Source organism: Etheostoma cragini, chromosome 20 (assembly GCF_013103735.1).
Source record: "Etheostoma cragini isolate CJK2018 chromosome 20, CSU_Ecrag_1.0, whole genome shotgun sequence".
Lineage (NCBI taxonomy): Eukaryota > Metazoa > Chordata > Actinopteri > Perciformes > Percidae > Etheostoma > Etheostoma cragini.
Genome location: NC_048426.1, coordinates 20,125,560 through 20,143,565, shown reverse-complemented (window position 1 = coordinate 20,143,565; position 18,006 = coordinate 20,125,560). Strand labels below are relative to the sequence as shown.

General features: G+C 40.7%; 2 protein-coding genes and 2 long non-coding RNA genes across 11 annotated transcripts in view; 1 reads left to right on the top strand and 3 right to left on the bottom strand.

Annotated features, from left to right (window-relative positions):
- Nucleotides 1-171: 171 nt before the first annotated feature.
- LOC117935952 lies at nt 172-11,981 on the bottom strand. Its single transcript, XR_004654853.1, has 2 exons — nt 11,951-11,981; nt 172-358 (listed from the first exon to the last, which is right to left on the bottom strand). It is a non-coding gene; the product is annotated as an uncharacterized LOC117935952 (long non-coding RNA).
- adprs (ADP-ribosylserine hydrolase) lies at nt 421-4,644 on the bottom strand. 2 transcript variants are annotated; one of them, XM_034858620.1, is made up of 6 exons: nt 3,897-4,644; nt 3,228-3,324; nt 2,906-3,113; nt 1,886-2,073; nt 1,595-1,695; nt 421-1,059 (listed from the first exon to the last, which is right to left on the bottom strand). In XM_034858620.1, the coding sequence occupies exons 1-6, from the start codon at nt 4,081-4,083 to the stop codon at nt 668-670; spliced, it is 1,173 nt and encodes a 390-aa protein (XP_034714511.1). In that variant the 5' UTR covers nt 4,084-4,644; the 3' UTR covers nt 421-667. The 2 variants fall into 2 exon arrangements, with proteins under 2 accessions (XP_034714511.1, XP_034714512.1); XM_034858621.1 differs by lacking the exon at nt 3,897-4,644 and adding an exon at nt 3,377-3,881 and having other exon boundaries at nt 3,228-3,334.
- LOC117935942 (zinc finger MYM-type protein 4-like) overlaps nt 5,336-18,006 on the top strand; it is a 24,727-nt gene continuing 12,056 nt past the window's right edge. For 2 of the 7 annotated variants that reach the window (XM_034858608.1, XM_034858611.1), the window contains exons 1-16: nt 5,515-5,556; nt 7,644-8,229; nt 9,868-9,920; nt 10,007-10,156; nt 10,576-10,639; nt 11,669-11,868; nt 12,244-12,368; nt 13,026-13,260; nt 13,421-13,636; nt 13,868-14,018; nt 14,228-14,343; nt 14,452-14,796; nt 14,936-15,086; nt 15,340-15,515; nt 15,662-15,839; nt 16,752-16,865. In XM_034858608.1, the coding sequence (XP_034714499.1) occupies nt 5,515-5,556; nt 7,644-8,229; nt 9,868-9,920; nt 10,007-10,156; nt 10,576-10,639; nt 11,669-11,868; nt 12,244-12,368; nt 13,026-13,260; nt 13,421-13,636; nt 13,868-14,018; nt 14,228-14,343; nt 14,452-14,796; nt 14,936-15,086; nt 15,340-15,515; nt 15,662-15,839; nt 16,752-16,865 (2,902 nt within the window). Of the gene's footprint in view, nt 5,557-5,641; nt 5,903-7,643; nt 8,230-9,867; nt 9,921-10,006; nt 10,157-10,575; nt 10,640-11,668; nt 11,869-12,243; nt 12,369-13,025; nt 13,261-13,420; nt 13,637-13,867; nt 14,019-14,227; nt 14,344-14,451; nt 14,797-14,935; nt 15,087-15,339; nt 15,516-15,661; nt 15,840-16,751; nt 16,866-18,006 lie in introns of those variants that run through there. The other 5 variants (XM_034858606.1, XM_034858605.1, XM_034858607.1 and 2 more) reach the window with 5 other exon arrangements.
- LOC117935950 overlaps nt 15,329-18,006 on the bottom strand; it is a 17,737-nt gene continuing 15,059 nt past the window's right edge. The window contains exon 3 of the long non-coding RNA XR_004654851.1: nt 15,329-15,340. This is a non-coding gene — a long non-coding RNA (uncharacterized LOC117935950). The remainder of the gene's footprint in view (nt 15,341-18,006) is intronic.

Below are 18,006 nucleotides of genomic sequence, written 5' to 3'. Positions count from 1 at the left end.
GCATTTTCTGGATACTCATGGCTATTTGTGAGACATTAAAGGCCTGCGCTCACTGGATCTGTTTTTATTGACAGTCCCTAAAGCCTGCACTGACTTTGGCAAAATGGAGCTTCCTGAAACAAAAGTGCATCCTAAATCTTAAATGCAAAATAAACGCTCATACAGATTATGTGAATTAAAAAAAGTTTATTAAATAATTGTTATCCACCAAAAGGATAAAACAAGACATGGCCAAATCATAGTGCAGCTTTCACATGACAAAAGATTGTTCAACACAAAACAGGAGAGCACAGGGAAAGGGGGGGAGGAGTGTGTGTGTGTGTGTGTGTGTGTGTGTGTGTGTGTGTGTGTGTGTGTACTACTGACATTCTGTATGACGTTACCATCCAGTCAATGTATTCTTTCTGGTGACCCTTGATGTTTCTTATTTGATCAGCTTCACTACTCTGTTATCTAACAAATTAAGCTTTTTTATTTTTGGGAAACTTGGGAACTCAGAAAATAATGAGCTGTTTTGATCAATAATATAATTAAGTGTCAATGTTCAGATAGGCCTGCCCTTATTCACAGGTTCCCAGTTAACCAACAGAGTCCCAAAAAAGTTATTACCAAGTGTTAGTGTGTAATTTGTGTTTAAGAGTCCTTTTGTCAAAATCCAGTTGACGAATCACTCCGCTCCATGTTTCTTCTCTGTGCCGTTAGAAGCGCTTGACTGGCTTTCACATGCGTCTTCACAGCTCTGCTCTCCTGTCCCGCCCCCGCCTCCCCGTGATGACTGGTGATACAGCATGTGAAGTCGCTTTGCGTTCCTGTCTGCATCCTCGGCTCCCTCGCAGCACTTTATCCATGATTGAGGAATAGCCTCGATACCATAGTGGGCCCCAGCAATGGCCCCTGCCATGCAGGCTATGGTGTCTGTGTCCCCTCCCAGGGCCAGGCTGTACGCTATAGTCCTCTCCACGCCGCCATAGTTCTCAGGAAGGCATTCTTGTGGCTGCAGGCAGTAAAGGACACAGAAGATGGCAGTGGGGACAGAGTGGAGTGCTGCAATGCCATTACCTGGAAAGGAAAGACAGGAAGACAGTTTGACCCTTTAATGAAACACTCCATTTGCTCTGTCCAAATAAAACCTAAATATATTTTGTAGATTAAATATTATATAACAAAATAAGTTTTTCAACTGCAAAATGTCTGTCTTCAAGATCCCTAAGGAGGATATGGAATTCCACCCTACTGTTCTTTGTTAGAAGAGTTTGATGTAAGTGAAACAATCAGTTGGTTAATATGTCAATCGAACAACAAAAAATAAACTGGCAACTATTTTAATTGTACAATTATCGTTAAAGTGACTTCAAAGCACTCAATTGATGGTTCTGGCTTCTCAAAAAGTAAAATGTAATGTTTTTCTTTGTCTTCCAATAGAGTAGTCTGAATGTCTTGCAATCTGAATAAGTCAACTTGGGCTTTAAAAAACTGATCAATGATTTAAAAAAATGCCATTGTTTTGCGGCCCTAGATAATAAAATTAAAAATAGCTGTTGAAAATGGATGCCCTCAATGAATAGTCCAGATAAACAGATAAACAGATACTCACCCAGCTCAGAAATGACCTCCTCGATGCTGACCTTGCTCCTGTCCATCAGGTCTCTAACTCTGTGGAGGCGCTCACAGAATGGCTTCTCTGCTTCTTTTAGGCTAGACAGAAACACCATGTTAAATGAAGTTGATACTAAAAACTAGCACTGCCAATATAACCTGATTCTATTCCTTTTATCTTTTTCCATCTTTATAAATTCTTCCGTGTTTCCTGCCAATGAACCCAAAACGTCAGATAACATCTCTGACCTCCTAGAGCCGTAGCGTCGCTTATTCATGTAGGACTTACATTCGGGCATCATTGCGTGTGGCTTCGTTTGCCTCCACTTCTTCCATCTCTGTAATTAGCCTGCTGATGAACTGCTGGGGCAGGTCTAGCGCCCCCTGCAGGGAGAGGTGCACAGCTAACGCCTGCAGAACTGCCCCATTGTAACCCAGAGAGCAGGAGTGGGTCAGCATGGCACCCAGATGGGCAGACTGGAAACAACAAGAAAGAAATGAAAGCAATTCAACTTGTACAAACAAATCAGTAGATCTTACAATGCAAGCCTGTGTGTTTTATTGTCAGTCATAAGTAGCCTACACAGAAAGGGAAGGTCTTTAGCAAAATAAGCATTAACATTATTTTGTGCTGTTTTATGTGTTAATGAAGATTTTATGAATACAACCGATCGACTGTGTTTTAAGACACTTGTCTGGTTGTTGGCTAATCACAGAAGAACCACTTTATGGTTAGGTAACCACAGTGTCATATGTCATCGTCAGCACATGCTGACAGTGACATATTTATATCTCAAAGGGTTTTATATGAGAGATTAAGGCTTGACAAAAAAACATTTCCTATTGACTCAGGTTACATAACTTGAATGCAAATCTGTTTTTCATCAGTAATTTATCTGAGACTGGATTTACGAAGACCATCGATTTAAGTCTACATTTGATTGGGGTCCTATTGATTGGAGACTTGACTTGTTATGAAAGTTACAATCAATTTCAATCATTCAAAGTAGTTTTGTGCAAATGTAAAGTATTTTGATTTAAATTTACAAGAACTGGTATTGAGCTTAGTGAATGTTTCTTACTTGGGCCAAAGTTTTTCATTTTTAGACCTGAGATTTTACTCCAGGCATGTGTCAAATTGAAAATTAGGACGGGTTAATTGGTCACACAAAAAATCTAACTTCAATTGGAAATAAAGCACAAAGATGCCACAGAATTACTGACGTTTTAGACAATTAATAAAAATTACGAAGCTTCAACATGCATGACACAAAAGATGGTTTTAGTCCAAATTATGTCCACTGCTCACCCTTTTTACGTCAACTGGTTTGGGGAAAGCCAGTGCAAAGGGGGCCGCCCTCATGGCTCCCCCATTCCCGAAAGAGCCTCGACCATTAAATTGGTCCCTGGCCGGCTGGTACACATCACTGAGCTGAGGGGAGGACAGCTTCTTCAACACCTGGATCACTCCAGATCCATAACCACGACCTGGGGATGCACTGTACTCCTTAGCAAACCTAGAGGGGTGAAACACCAGGGCTTCAATGTGTGTTTTGTGTGTAAGTGCATCCCTCAAACGTAACTCTGCAAATAAAAATATAAGTGTCAGCAGCTAGTGTGCATTGGTATACCTGCGAGCCATGTCTTGCTCATCAAAGCCGGCACGGGTGAGTAGAGACTGGACCACACAACGTGCCATTGCCGTGTCATCACTGTACTCAAGGATGCCTAACACACAAACACACACACACACACACACACACACACACACACACACACACACACAGGCATATTAACACTGCATGATGGCGCACAAAAACAACGTGCATGACATATAGGTCTATCAACATTACCAAAATGTCAGCTATGTCTAAAAATTGAAGAAATCAATTAATGTTTGTTGTAAGTTAAAATGTGTTGGCCAATTGTCCTCTAATGTCATTTGAAGTTTGGTTTTCTCTTGCTTTAAGTTTGTGGACATCATTCTAGGTAGGCTACTCATTTCTGCCATTTCCTATTATTTTGACGTTTAGCTGTAAATAATGGAAGAACAAATAGATGTGAGGTACTCCTTATGTAACGCTTTATTGCCCCCAGTTTAATATGGCAGCCTAGCCTAGTATAGTTAACAAAGTGATTTCAGATCTGGACTCTTCTGCAGGACAGGTTGGCATGGGTTTAGAGTAGTATAGGTTGGGAGTTTAGCCAATAGCCATGTTAACTCTCGCATTTCTGTCAGTGCCACTCTGTAATATGGTATTTTCATTTTCCGGTGTATAAAATCTCATTCTCTCTCTAACCATTCCCTTTGGTCTCGTCGTCCAGGCTGCTCAGATGCTGCAGCACACTCTCCATGGGAACCTCTTCCGCTCCTTCAAACTCTCCGCCGACACAATCTCCCAGCACAGCCGCAACCAGCGCTCCCCTAAACCGGGACAAAGACGCCGGACCCCCCGCTGCCACCGCTCTCACTGCCGTCATTGCCATTCATCCGCCGGTGAAGAGGCTTCAACCTACAGCGAGAAAACACTCCGACACAAGGAAAGGAAACAGCACAAGCGACAACAACAACAACGTCGACTCTCTTTCCTGCTTCCCGAAAAGGTTTGGATGCCTGTTTGACCCCAATGGGAGGTTCGGGTCGGCGCACATAGAAATACACTTACATAGATTGGGCTTTCTTTGAAAGACAAGCTGCAGTCTGCTGTGTTTTTTTATATTTCTATACGAGGATGTGCATTAAGATACCGCAGTTGATACAGTAAACGCGACCACATTTACGAAGAAAATGTAATTTTCTGTGCCTTGTTGTTAGGGTTTTAAATTTGACCACAGTATATGTGTTGTGTGTCCAATCTCATTTGCTGTTTTATACCACAGAGCTCACTCTTCTCCTGCCCGTCGTACGCTAAAGTCTGCGCTGTTACTCTAATTTTTACGGTAGAGCCATGCATCTGTTAAGATCGCCCTCTGCTGGATAGGGGTTCTGGCCCTGACAGGATGAGGGATGTTTCTCATAAATTGATAAAAAATGTAGAACATTACAGGATCAGTGTCTTGTCTCATTGTGGTCTGGTCTTATTTTTGTGCTTTAAGCGATTTGTCCAAAATAGTGCATCATAATCAATACTATTACTTTAAGCCAATGCCTTACATTACGATTAAATTAAGTAAATGTAAAGTAATGTATGCATTGAAACTACATATTTTCTTTCCCTGCCACCCCCAAACTATATTGGAAAGAACTATAAGAATGGTCTAGACACGAGAATTCATATTATTTATCAAATCAAATGCAGATGTAATGTATGGACTAGTTAAGAAAGAGAAATTTGAAAATCTGATGAATAATACAATTCTTAGAATGGCAAAAAAAATTATTAATTTATTAAAAATTCCAAACATTTTTTATTGGTTTATGTAATACATTTGCCTATATTGTAAATCCCTAAAATGAGTTTAATATCAAAGAACTGCAAAGAGGTGTAAGATTGTACCAATTATTGGTTTAAATTCACAAACCTTTAACATTTAAATTAAAGACCATTTACAGTTTAACTTTTATTATTAAAAATGCACTTTCATTTGTTTAAGTTTTATTTTAGATATTCATTTTTTTACTTGTCAGACACATAAGGATTTTAATATTGTGCTTCACTTTCACCTGCTTTGTTTTTTGTCAATTTGTTGTTCAATAAAGAACGAAGAGAAAAAAAGGTAATTCAAAGCTGAAAAGATTGCCGTATTAACTCGAATATAGCACGCTGTGTTTTTCTGGGGAGGACATTTGAAAAAACCGGGGTTAGGCAAAGGGTTGGTGTGAAGACTGGAAAACTAAATGCCATTACGCATTTACAACAGCAACCACAATAGTATAAAACAATTTTCTGGAGCAAGACACAATCCCTGACAACTGCAATGTCAGGAGTAGAAGACGGAGAAAAGCCACCCAAAATTACGGTAAAGCTATAACGTTATCTTTCCCACTAAAGTGTTGTCTTCGTCGTCGTCTTTATATTTAATGGACCGTTTAACGTTGTTTCTTTTCTCCAGAAAGTAAATCCAAAACATTAGCTAGCTAGATGGTTGGCTTGTTCTTATAGTTACACGCTTTCTTGGCTTTAGACGACTAAGTTACCCTTGTTTCTTTATTTAGTTTACTGCTGCATCCTTTTTGTTAGTAGCTTTAGCTGCTAGCATACATAACCCATAACCCTCAGAAGTGGGTGGATGTTTGGCAGCGCGGCGTCTGCAGCATAATTAAAACATGGCGGACTCGGAGGAATTTAGACTTAAACGATTAAAGGTAAGAAATGCAAATATATAATATAATTATAGCGACACTCAGACGGCAAGCTGAATTGTTCAGCTGATGTATCTACATAATAATAAATTTAGTAATTTGGGGCTAACTTCCGGTCAAGATGTTCCCATTGACGCTAACGTTAGCAAGCTAGCTACACTCTGTAGCTTGCTGCACTGATGCATGCCGCTACGCCAAGTTCCCTAATAACCTGATAATTTGATAAACTGCAAAGAAACATTTTGCAGATACTATGATGCAGGTTCTATAGTGAACCCTAAGAGCCTTTAGATGCAAGTATTTTTGTGAACCCCAAGAGCCTTTATTATTCCAGCACTTGAACTATATGGTGCTGTGACTGCTGTTCCAGAAAGCCCTTCCATCGCGGAGGGCTGCTGCTAACAATAAAGTGGCAATTTTGGCTAGCGAGTCACCAGTGTCATTTTTACTTGAGGACACAGACAACTACTACAATGTCTTACTTGTTTCTGTGTGTGTGTGTGTGTGTGTGTGAGAGAGTGACAGTGAAAGTGAGAGGGAGTGAGAGGGAGAGTTTACACATATGCCAGGACACGATGAATGGCCGAATTTTAAATGGAGTTTGGTGGGACGCCCCCCTCTATACCACTAATCGGACGGCATTAGGCCTGTAGCCCTCTATATAATAGCAAGATATTAATGAAAGGTTTGTATAGCCAGTTTTTTATAGCATGGACATGGGGAGGTTAAAATCAGTGAGGGTAGGGTGTTATTTGATAAGAATGTAGGGTTTCTCATGCTACCCCGAACAGTAAGATATAAATTAATTCTATCGGTAGGATTTGTTTAAAAAAACCAAAATTACAAGACGCAAATGTGTTTTTCCTATTTCAAAGACACCAACTACTGACAGAAGATTTTGGTGATGTTGTGCTTGGTACTGTAACTGTTGTGTTATTACTGTGTAAAGTTATGGAGGAAGTTGACTTTCTTAAAAATACAGATGTGATGTACAAGTGGCACTCCCTTTGTGCAGCTCAAGTCAAGTTCAACACTATCACATTGTTGTCTGAGCAGGTATTAGCTGTTGATTAGTGGCACATTTCAAAAACTGATGTTTTGTTAAGTTGATAAGAAATGGAGAGATTTTTATACATACATACATCTGTTTGAATGGCTCAGTAAACTCTCAGACTTTTTTAATTCTTATTGAGAAAAGCGAATGATTAAGGTGTACAGTTTTTTTTATACTAGACAAGGTTCTCTGGGTTTACAGGTCAGTCACAATGGTTGAACTGGATTCTACCTAGAATAATTGTACATCTGAGTTGATACACTGAATGCACAGGTGATCTGGTGTTATTCCTACAATTATTTTGAGTAAAGAATTTTGTGAAATTGTGCAGCTTAAAGGTTCAGTTGGTAACTTTTTATAATAAAAAAATGTTTTGTCATATTTGCTGGAACTTTCACTACATCTTGATTCCTGACAGAAGTAGTTGAGATAGATAATCTGTTCCTCTGCTTCCCCCTAGTGCGATAGTATACTTGCCATTACAAAACAAAAAAAGGAAAAAAAACAAATAAAAACAAATATGAATCAATTTTGAATCTGTAGAGCTTTTTTTTTCTTCTTCTTCTAGTGGACAAAGATCTATTTTAGATTTGACGGTGAGGAATAGAGGATTGAAGTGCATCATTCCGTGAGTGCCTTGAGATACATGAATTTGCCACTTGAAATCCTAAACCTGTTTCTCCCCTACAGCATGAGGAGCGCCTGTCCAGAGTGTTTGACGAAGTGATGGGGCTTGGAGACTTTGCTGACTCCTCCAGGAGCTCTTTCATCTCTTCTCCAAGTGGAGGTCAAGACGAAACAAAGGGAGTAGACAAAACTTCAGGAGCAGGGGAAAACCAACCGGTAGAAGAAGAGGATAGCAACAGCAGCAGACCAGAAGAAAAGATGGATGAGGGGATGGGAGAGTTGTCTTTTCCTCGCATTTCCTCCCCTTCCTCTGTCCAAAACTCCTCGTTTACCGTGGGAACCAACGAAGGAGGAGGGGGAGGAAGTGGAGGGGCAGCATTTGATGACGCACTGGATGGCCTTCCTTCGTATGGGCCCGAAGAAGAAGAAGAGGAGGAAGACTGGCACTTTGCCTTGCAAATGGGCACCCTGGAGGATGTTAATGTGGGCAAGACAAACCCAGAAAGAGGCCAACCAGGAGTGGGGAACAACGTAACTCAAGACAAACCGTTTGCCCGTCAGCCCAGAGAGGAGCAAGAGAGGGAAGGGAGCAGTGCGTCTGCTAACACCTCCCACTCCTCCCAGGACCATACACCTGACAACAGCCGAGGTAAACCTGCATGCACATGAGAAATTTGACAGTAAAATACAATAATCGTCACCAGTGCCATACAAGTGGAAGCATCTATCCAATGTATTGTACTACTTCATAGGGCCCTGATTTGGCAGTAGAGCTACAATGTCCCGTCAATACACCTGCTTCACCACGAGTCAATCACAACTGTCAATCATGACATGTCATGCTGTTTTTATATAGCATCAAATACATCATTTAAACCAAATGTATCTGTAGCAATGAACACATTAATGTACGTCAGCTATATCAAAACTACCTAAAATGAAAGAACCCATCTTTGGGGAGAAAGAATTTGAAGTGTACCTCGATTATTATTTTTTTAGTTGGAGAGGGATGGGATTTATGACCTATACTGCAGCCAGCCACCAGGGGGCGATCAAAGTGTTTTGGCTTGACTTTTGGAGAGCTGTAATGGCAGTCCATCTTTATATACAGCCTTTAGTCCTCCTGACACACCAGGACCATTGTTCTTGGGGCATTTATTAAAGGGGTACACCACCAATCATACACCTGAGGTTCCGTTCATTTGTCAGAGAGTACTATTCCAAAACAGTTTTTCTAATCTGCTCTAGGACTCTGGAAGGAGCTTTCCGAGGTCCGAGAAAATAATCCTGATAATGTCCTAGCGATGTTTAGAGCTTTGATAGAAATGGGCATTTACCAGGTAGTGAGGGTCCAAAGAAAGACACTATGGCGTTGCATTATGGAAAATTTAGGTTCCAGTATTTTGGTGGCTTGGCCTTTTCTTGAGAATAAAGGACAAGAGTATGTCTAGGCCTCTGCTGCCCCGATTTTTACCATTTAAAAAAAGTCTGTTTCCTTTTATAAAAGTGTAATACTATTGCTGAAATGGGCCTTTAAATTACTGTGGCTCGTTATCTCACAGTGGTGCACGCACCGATGGACTTTATCAGCAGCCAAAAGCAAAGAGAGTGGGCTGACATGCTGTACTGCATAACAAATCCCTTTTTTAAATCCAGAAACGCTTAACAAACACAGCGTAAAGTTCAACGCAAGTGTCTTTGCAAGTTTAAGACTGACTCATTTGTCAGTTTTCCATCAACTAGTCTTAGTGTGTGTCTGATGGGTTGGGGGGCGTGCCATCACGAAGGTGGTGCTCCATTTTGATGGTTGAACGGCATCACAATATCATCCATCAACACAACTTTAAACTACACTGTACACTACAGTACATACAAGATTGAGAGTGTTGTGAAAATAGTAGCCTTGTTTGTTTAGTTTCTCTCTATTATATTGTGTTATTATTAATTAGTAGTGTTTGGAGCTTTTTTGAAGTGCACCTTTTAACAAAAAGCACCCAGTTCATTGAGATCAGCTGGGTGTGTCAGGGTTTGGTGTGTGCTCCCCCAATTTCAGTGCCCCTCCTTGGGCAGGATGATACACATGCTTGGGAATTGGACAAAATGTGAGGTGAATGTATGGGGGGTAAAATGCCTGAACAATAGTTTTAAATGTGCACTGGAATTGTTTGCGCCACTGTGTTATTGTCCATTATTTCCTGGCATTTATGGTGGTCTGGACTAGTTGTAAACTCCTGTGTTATGTATGCATTGTTTTAATGAACGTTTTCTTTTCCACCTTTTCTATCAGATGGAGGCGTCCTGAACCAGACAGATGAGACAGAAGATAGCCAACAGGGAGAGGTAGGGCTCTAGAAAGATTGTCAAGTAAATGCAATGAAAAATTGTTGAACCTTTGTTAGATAATTAAGAATACTTTATTGTTTCAGAGGTCAGATGCAGCTCCAATGGCGGACAGTAACCCCCCAATTTCTCCTAGTATCAATATTAAAGATGAGCCCATTGATGAGGGCTACGACGCTGCTTTACTGCCTCAGAGCTCCATCAGACAAATCAAAGAGGAGTTGGAGCATCAGGAGGTAGGTGTGAGGAGAGAATGTATGCACCTGCTGTTTATTTGTATAATTGTGGGATTTAACCATCCTGATTACAAGTGGTACTAGCCTGTATTGCAGAGGAGAAAATCCCACTAACCGTGAAAAAATGAGCCTGCAAGTATGTTGCTGCTGGCGGAACAATTTTGGAGTACATGGACCTAGCATTAAAAGAAAAAGGAAAAAGTACAATGGAAGTAAGGTTAAAAGAAAAATTACAGAGAAGTGGTGCTTCACAAATCAGGGATGGAGAGAGATCAGCTGTTTTTTAAGACCATTAGGTAGTTTAATGGCCTGGTGAAAATATTTTGGTATTTCATCGATGATGAACAAAACAAAAAGTAAGTTTTGCACCTTGAGTCGATTGTTTTATAGCATTTTATTTTATTATGTTCATATTTCAGGAGGAGCTGAGGATCAGCTCTGTCTACTCTGTAGGTGGAGGGAACACCTTTGCATCTCCTACCGGTAGGTTCATTTATCAGTTCTATTTGACATGTTTCTCTCCTCTTAACATCAGACCTGACATTTTGTAGTGGTCATATTGTTTCCTGTTCATGTTTTGTAAGTTAGAAGAATGCTTTAGCAGGAAGCGATCTCGGAACCCGTCTGCCACGGGTCTGAAGGCAGTTTAGCCAATATTTCAGAGTTTCCAGTGTAGCCAGCTGAAATCCGGTCCAAGACTTCTAACGTGTGCTGCGTCCAATTAGCAACTTGATACGTGAGATGGAGTTGGAGTTAACAAACGTCTCTTTAGACAGATACTGGCATATTAATGCAGATAATCATATTTTTAAAAAGTGACTGAAAAGCAATCAAGGTCAGATGATGGCTGATGGGTTCCATGAGTGCATTTTGTCTGTGTTCCGCCTCTTTTACGCTCCACACGGATTGTTAAGCTGCATGCAACCAAAGCCCACCCACAAACGGATTTCAAACCAGAACCATAACGCTTAAAAAAACAAGTTTGGTCATGTTTAAAGGACCATACCCGTGGTGGTCAACCAAAGAAATATCTACTTTCACCTTCCGTCAGTGGCAGTCATTTCTTGAAGCATGCATAACAAGACATATTTACACTTTAATAATATTTTGCGAAATTGCATAAAAAATGTAAAGTTAATGTTGAGAAAACCTGGTTGTACTTGTAAGCACACCGGATTGACTGGGCTGACAGTGGAAAACCCCTGGTATGGTCATACCTGGTATGGTCATACCATCATTTAATGTCAGACACTGACAAATTATAGCTGGAAAAACACTGTTAAAACATGAATAACGACTGCATTCAGTTAACATATTCCAGTTCCGGGGGCGGTGGTATTATTGTGCATGCTGGTTCCCCGGCAGCGCCCTGTTAATGTTTGATAGATACATCTGTGTCAGCAGCCAGCGGTTCAGAAATGCAGATTTTCCATGTGTGAGTTTTTATTATTAACCGTGATCAAAAAATGTTGTTCCTTTATTTGTCTTTCTTGTTCCTCTTATCCACTGTAGTGCCAGCTGCAGTCCCAGCTCCTACTCCGACGGCCATTTTTATCCCAGGTAGAGGACAGCATGTCCTACAAGCTATAGCTCCCCTCCCTCTCAGACCACCAGCTCCAATCCCCAGTTCACTACCAGCTCTGGTACCAGCACCCCCACGCCCTCCTCCACCCTCCGTTCCTGGTAGCGTTCGCTGCAGTGGCTGCTCTAAGGTACTGTTGTAACTTTATGCTGCTTAACACGACCCCTCTACATAGATGTGCGTAGTATTAAGGGTAAATTGTTAATATATACTGTGTGTGTGTGTGTGTGTGTGTGTGTGTGTGTGTATATGTGTATATGTGTATGTATATGTATGTATGTATGTATGTATGTATGTATATATATATATATATATATATATATATATTGTAATGTCTATTAACATGAAATACTGACAGATTCATAGTGTCTATAGTTATTAGCTATTTTTATTTTATTTATGGCATGATAAGCAGAAACTATGTTTAATGTGTCAGGACTTTTGTGGTTGATGTGGCATTTTACTTCAGTCGGGTGGCTGTTTCATGGTTCTGTAATGGTTGTAGGTTCTTCTGAAAGGCCAAACAGCATTCCAAAGAAAAGGTTCAACGCAGCTCTTCTGCTCCACAGTCTGTCTGACTGGTCATCTGCCTCCAGCTAACAAGAACCGATCCTGTTTTCAGTGCAGCAGGTACATCTTAGTTTCCATCTGACATCAGTATAAACTTAAATCTGGGTTACATTTAGCTCCAATAAACTGGCAGTCGGTTTATGTGAGGTGTATTCGTTTACCACGTAAACTTATGTAGATGACTATAGAAGAGTGGATTTTGCAACAGTCAAATATGGGAGTGTAAAGGGTGCCTTAAGGCAGCAAGTTTCATGGAACACTGCATTTGTTTTCATTATAATATACTGTATGACCATATAATTATATTGTAGTGTAATTGAAAAATTGTCTATTCAGTGGCCACCATGTCAGAGTCCTAAATCCCACTTAAAAAACAGATATAAAAACCTTTTTTTCGTTTTTGGTCGTGTGGGAGTTTAGTATTTTTAAAGTTCCAAACTGGACACTGAGCAATATAACTCCTCCTTTATTATTATTATTATTATTATTATTATTATTAATATTGTTATTATTACAGTCGTCTTAAAAAATGTATTTGTATTTACTTTGTTCAGGCAAGGTTAAAAGCATAATAAATATAGAATATTGTCTATTTAATTTCAAATATTCAATGTTTTGTCATTTTTGCCACTTTGTATGTTCCAACCCCTGCCATCCTGCCATCATCCTGGATTTTTCAGCTTCTCTCCTTTTTTCCTTGTGCTGTTCTTTTTGCAGGGAGATTGTTCAGCCCAGGGACATGATCACGATTCCATCAGACGGCAACACCTACTTTTACTTCTGTGGCCAGTTCTGTTTGTCTGTCTTTAGACACAAGAAGAAAACTGTTGACAAGGTTCCTGATAAATGGCCTGACAAACGAGTGGAGAAGAAACCTGAGAAACCGCCTGAGAAACCAGCGGAGCGTCCACCTGAAAAACCCTTCTGCAGCGTCTGCAGAGTTTCCAATAGGGTAAGAGAGACACAGAAGACTAGCTTCAACAGCAAAGACAGGTTTTGGTGAAGATGCCTAATAGGCCAAGTTAACAGTATGGGCTCAGGTTCTCTGTGTACTTCTGCTACCTTCTAATTCGCTTTCTCCTCCTTGTGTTTGACTATCATCATCTCTACAGCAGATTGAGCATGAGGTCACCCATCAGGGTCGTCTGCACAGACTCTGTAGTAATGCTTGTTTTGTTACATGGCGCAAGATGCGGCAGTTGGCCATGAACTGCTGTGAAGGCTGCGGACTTTACTGTAGTAGCAGCTCAGGCTCCTGTCAGACGCTCACAATTGAAAGAACGCAGCTCAACTTCTGTGGTCCGACCTGTATTGGCACCTACAAACAGGTATGTCTGTAAAATTGTTTTTATAAGTCTTGTTTGGTTCAGTATTTATGACAGAAACATGGGAACTATTTGGCTATACTAGCCGTTTTATCATATTAGTGGCTCCAAATGCAATATGGTTTGAGTTTGAGTAGCTATAAATCATGTAAACGCAGAAAATCACACGCAGCCCCTTGATGTTTATGTAGCAAATGTAAACCTCTTCAATACTAATTGTGTTTTTTTGCACAGACCTGCAGAAAGACTGTTACGTGTGCCTACTGTCACAAAATGGCTGTAGTGTCTTCCACCCTTATCGAAAGAGACCAAAGGGGCAAAGTTCAGCTATACTGTTCATCTGCTTGTGTGGAACAGAGTCGACCACCCCCACACATTCTCACAGGTAGTACACACCACGAAGACACACACTCACGTGCCAAGGTTAGCATATAAACGCATACTTAAATGCAGAACTTGGAAAAATATAATGAATTTAAAACTTTAGTGGCATCTTAAGTTACATCACTGCAGCCTATATCACAACCAAATCCAGTGAATGCATGGTTCATTATTACAAGTTAATTAATTTTATGTTACCCCTTTCCTTTTAAGGTGCTGCATTCCCCTGCTGCCAGTGCAGGGTGTCCGCTGTTCCTCAGTATCATCTGGCCATGGTGGACGGCACCATTCGGAATTTCTGCTCCTATGACTGTGTTTCTATATACAGGGTAAAGGCCCCAGTAGCATAGAAGCTTTTTTTGTATCGAACATAAGATCATGATGAAGCATCTGTTGGCCTAGATTTGACATTGCTGTTATTTTCAATCCATGTACAGAAGTCCGGGGACACCTCTCAGCCAGACCTGACCAATGGAACTTCTGTTCTCAGGGACTCCTCCCTCAGAGATGCCACCAAAGCAAGCTCAGTTCCTCCCATCCCTCAGGACTACCCATCTTCAGTGCCCTACCCGGGCCACCATCCCAGTCATACCTCAGTGCCCCCACTGGTGCCCCACTACCCAACTATGTCCTCCCCCTCTGTCCCTGGGCAAGCGCAGGCCAGAGCACCTGCTGATAACCCCTTGAAACCAGCAGAAGGCGGGCCCAGTGACCCCTCCAAGCTGAACTGCCATCAGTGCAGCAAACAATTCAACACAAAGCCGCTGCTATTCAGTAACCAAGTAAGGAGCACAGCTCACATGTGCATACAGACTCTCAGTATATTCAGAGACTTAACCCTTACAACTAGCTGCATGATGGGTGTTAAATTCATCACCTAACTATGAGGATAATTACACTAATACTAATTCATTCCTGCAGGGTCGTATTTCTATGTTCTGCAGTAGGACTTGCAGTGATCAGTATAAAACCCAGAAGAACATCCTGATGGTGTGTGAGTTCTGTAAACAGGAGAAAGTGCCCTTTGACATCATCAGTTACAACCAACAGGACCTGATCTTCTGCAGTGAGAGTGAGTTAACACAGAAATGGCTTTTTCCTATTATCTTTTCCTCTGCTTTTGTTTCTGGTATTCCTATGGCTCAATGGAAAATAATTGTAGCCTTGATTGAAGTATAAAATTGCAAATGCAGAACGTCTGATTAATGCCAGTCAACTTGGTACACATACTTTTAAATTATTAGTCAGCCCATAACGACTCATGGGCTGAAACATATGTTTGTTATGTTTACATAATATTTTTCCCCACCCATTCTGTGTTCCAGACTGTAAGCTTCTCTTCAAACATGATATTACATCTCGTAACAAGGATCATCCCTGGCGACCCTGCACCTACTGCTCCGGCATTGGCCAGAAGATGCTGCACAGTCACTATGGTGGAAAGATGGAGGAGTTCTGTAAACCCCACTGCATGTCCCAGTACACTGTGCTCTACTATGGGGTAAAGAGACATCCCACTAAAATGTACATTTTATGCCATCAGATCAAGGCGATTGCCTTACTGTTTGTTCAAGGTGGTTAATTTCTTCTTTTTTCTTCTCTCTCATCCTGTCTTTTCTTCCCTCCTTCTCCTCCTCTCCTGTCCAGATGGGTCGATGTGACAGCTGTAGAAAACAAAGCTATATGACTGAGAAGCTGCAATGTCTGGGTTCAGTCCGTAATTTCTGCAACCTGCCCTGCCTGTTGCAGTACTGCCACCTGCATTTTGAGACGAGCCAACACACCAGCAGTAACGGTACTGGAGCGGCCCCACAAGCACCATATGGTAAATTGTGTTATCAAATCAGTGTTGTACAGTAGGATGTTGAGTAGCAGTCTACATGCCAGCAAGCTCATTCTGGTTAAAATAACACTTAAGTAGGTATTTTACCATAGACTGTTTAAAAGAAGTGGACGAAGCCACCATGACGTCACCCTAAAGTTTGTAAACTACAATTTTGAAGCTTTAAGTTTGACATTTTGGCCTTTGCTATCTTGTTTTTTAAACCAGAAGTGACCATATTTGGACAAGAGGGTGACGCTCAAGTTACATTGCTAACACTAGCTTGCTTGCTCGGTTATAAAAGTGCATCCCTAATTCACATTGACTGTCTAAATTGGCATGATAATTCTGGCTACAAAAAGGCTTTAAACCAAATGGATTTAAAGAAACAAATGAACTGCAGGCTGTTTGGTGTCATTAGTTCAAAAGCTGAATAAAAATAATTTGAAGGCAACCAAAATGTTACACATGGCTTCCATCGATAAAAAACCGTGTGCAAGGGTCAAATTTCTAAGACAAAAACATTTGTAGTATTTAATCATTGTTAAGCCCTTTCCAAATTGACAGTTGTGGTAGCTATGCTGTGGTAAACTTTTAACTTCTATATCTTGTCATCAAGACACTATAGAAACCTTTTGTATTTCTATTCAGCCATGTGGAAAATGTTTTCATTCGTTTTTATCATTTGCGATGTTGTTGGTACAGGGGATGTTTTGTGTACATGCTGCCCAGAGCTTTGTCAGCACGAAGTGTCATGCGCTACTTTGTGTCACGCCCAATCACCACAAGTGAGCACCATCGTCACGTTTTGGAGTTCATCCAGTGAGAAAAGAATAGAGGGGGAAAAGGAAAAGTAGTAATCTCACATGTTAAATGACCAAAATCTAACTTTGGTATGTTTCTCTCTTCCTTCAGCGCCAACCCAGCCGCACCACTCCTCAAAAATGAATCCAGTCATAGCTGGTGTCGTGTCATTGGCCAATGGCTCTGCCACTCAGCCCAGTGTGTCAGCAGATACTGCTCTTACTGGTTAGTAGGGCTGCACGGTTATGATAAAAAGTCAGATTGCCATTGCGATTGACATTACTGTGATTGTGATATAATGGTAACATGAACATCTGCTTGCTTGAGTATCCAGAAAATAATTACAAAATACTAAAAATCCTTTTGAAATTTTTATTTCTCAACTTAAACATAAAGCTTCATATTTTACTAAATTAAATAACAAAAAGCAATCTTTTCAAAATAGACATTTTTGCTTTGCTCAACAGTACAAATGAAATAAATAGACCAACAAATACATATTTTCCTATTCCCTTATGAACAATGACATTTAAGATGGTTGTAATATAATAACTAGTGATTAAGTTAAAAATATACTTTGTACAGCTTCTTAAAGTCTGCGTCGTCTGAAATCCTCTTCTCAAACTCACTTGACCATACACGACACACACTACTGCCTCAACAGACTGACAGTTCATATATTTTGTAGACATTACAAGGATAGCACTTATCCATGGGGGGGGCGTACTTCAGAGGGCAGATTCAGTGCACAACCATAAATGAGGCATTGGTGAGAGCAAATATAGCAGGTGCTGAGTGAGTGATGTTAGTGTTTGAAAGGGGAGCGACTGGAGAGGGGTTTCGGACCTAGCGTTGAAGCTTTGTGAGGAAAGAGACGATATAAAGTGAGTTAACAGTGAACAATAAATTAAGCTTCTTAACGCACTGTGGCTTTATTTATTGTTAATGCTGTCGGTAAGTGAAAAGTGTTATAACTAGGGCTGTAACGCTACATTGATCTGGATTGATATCTCATTTCAATGATCCACGATCCAACATTATCATATCAAAGTAAATATATCCATACATATCGTCTGTAATGGCAATGTTCCATTAATGGTACCTGCTTGACTCAACTCACCCGCGGTGCCCTGTCCTCTTTTTTTCCATAGCAGATTATTACCGCCTCATTTATGAGGCGAGCCGTGGCTGGTTGTCATAGCAGGAAACTGCTGTGACCTAATGCAATACACACACACACACATACACAGAACATTGAAGGTGCGTTGTTTTCGATTCTTGGCATGTTGCCAGAAGACAAATTTAGTTTCAAAAGAAGCTGGCTAAACTATATAAACACGGCAGGTTTGTTCAGGACACCCACCGT

Bases quoted from the DNA above. Each gene is read 5' to 3' on its own strand.
- adprs (XM_034858620.1), bottom strand. From the start codon at position 4,083: ATGGCAATGACGGCAGTGAGAGCGGTGGCAGCGGGGGGTCCGGCGTCT. The intron at 3,325-3,896 runs GTTAGAGAGAGA...TTTGTGTGTTAG, and splicing joins CGACGAGACCAAAGGGAATG to GCATCCTTGAGTACAGTGAT. The intron at 3,114-3,227 runs GTATACCAATGC...TCACCCCTCTAG, and splicing joins GAGCAAGACATGGCTCGCAG to GTTTGCTAAGGAGTACAGTG.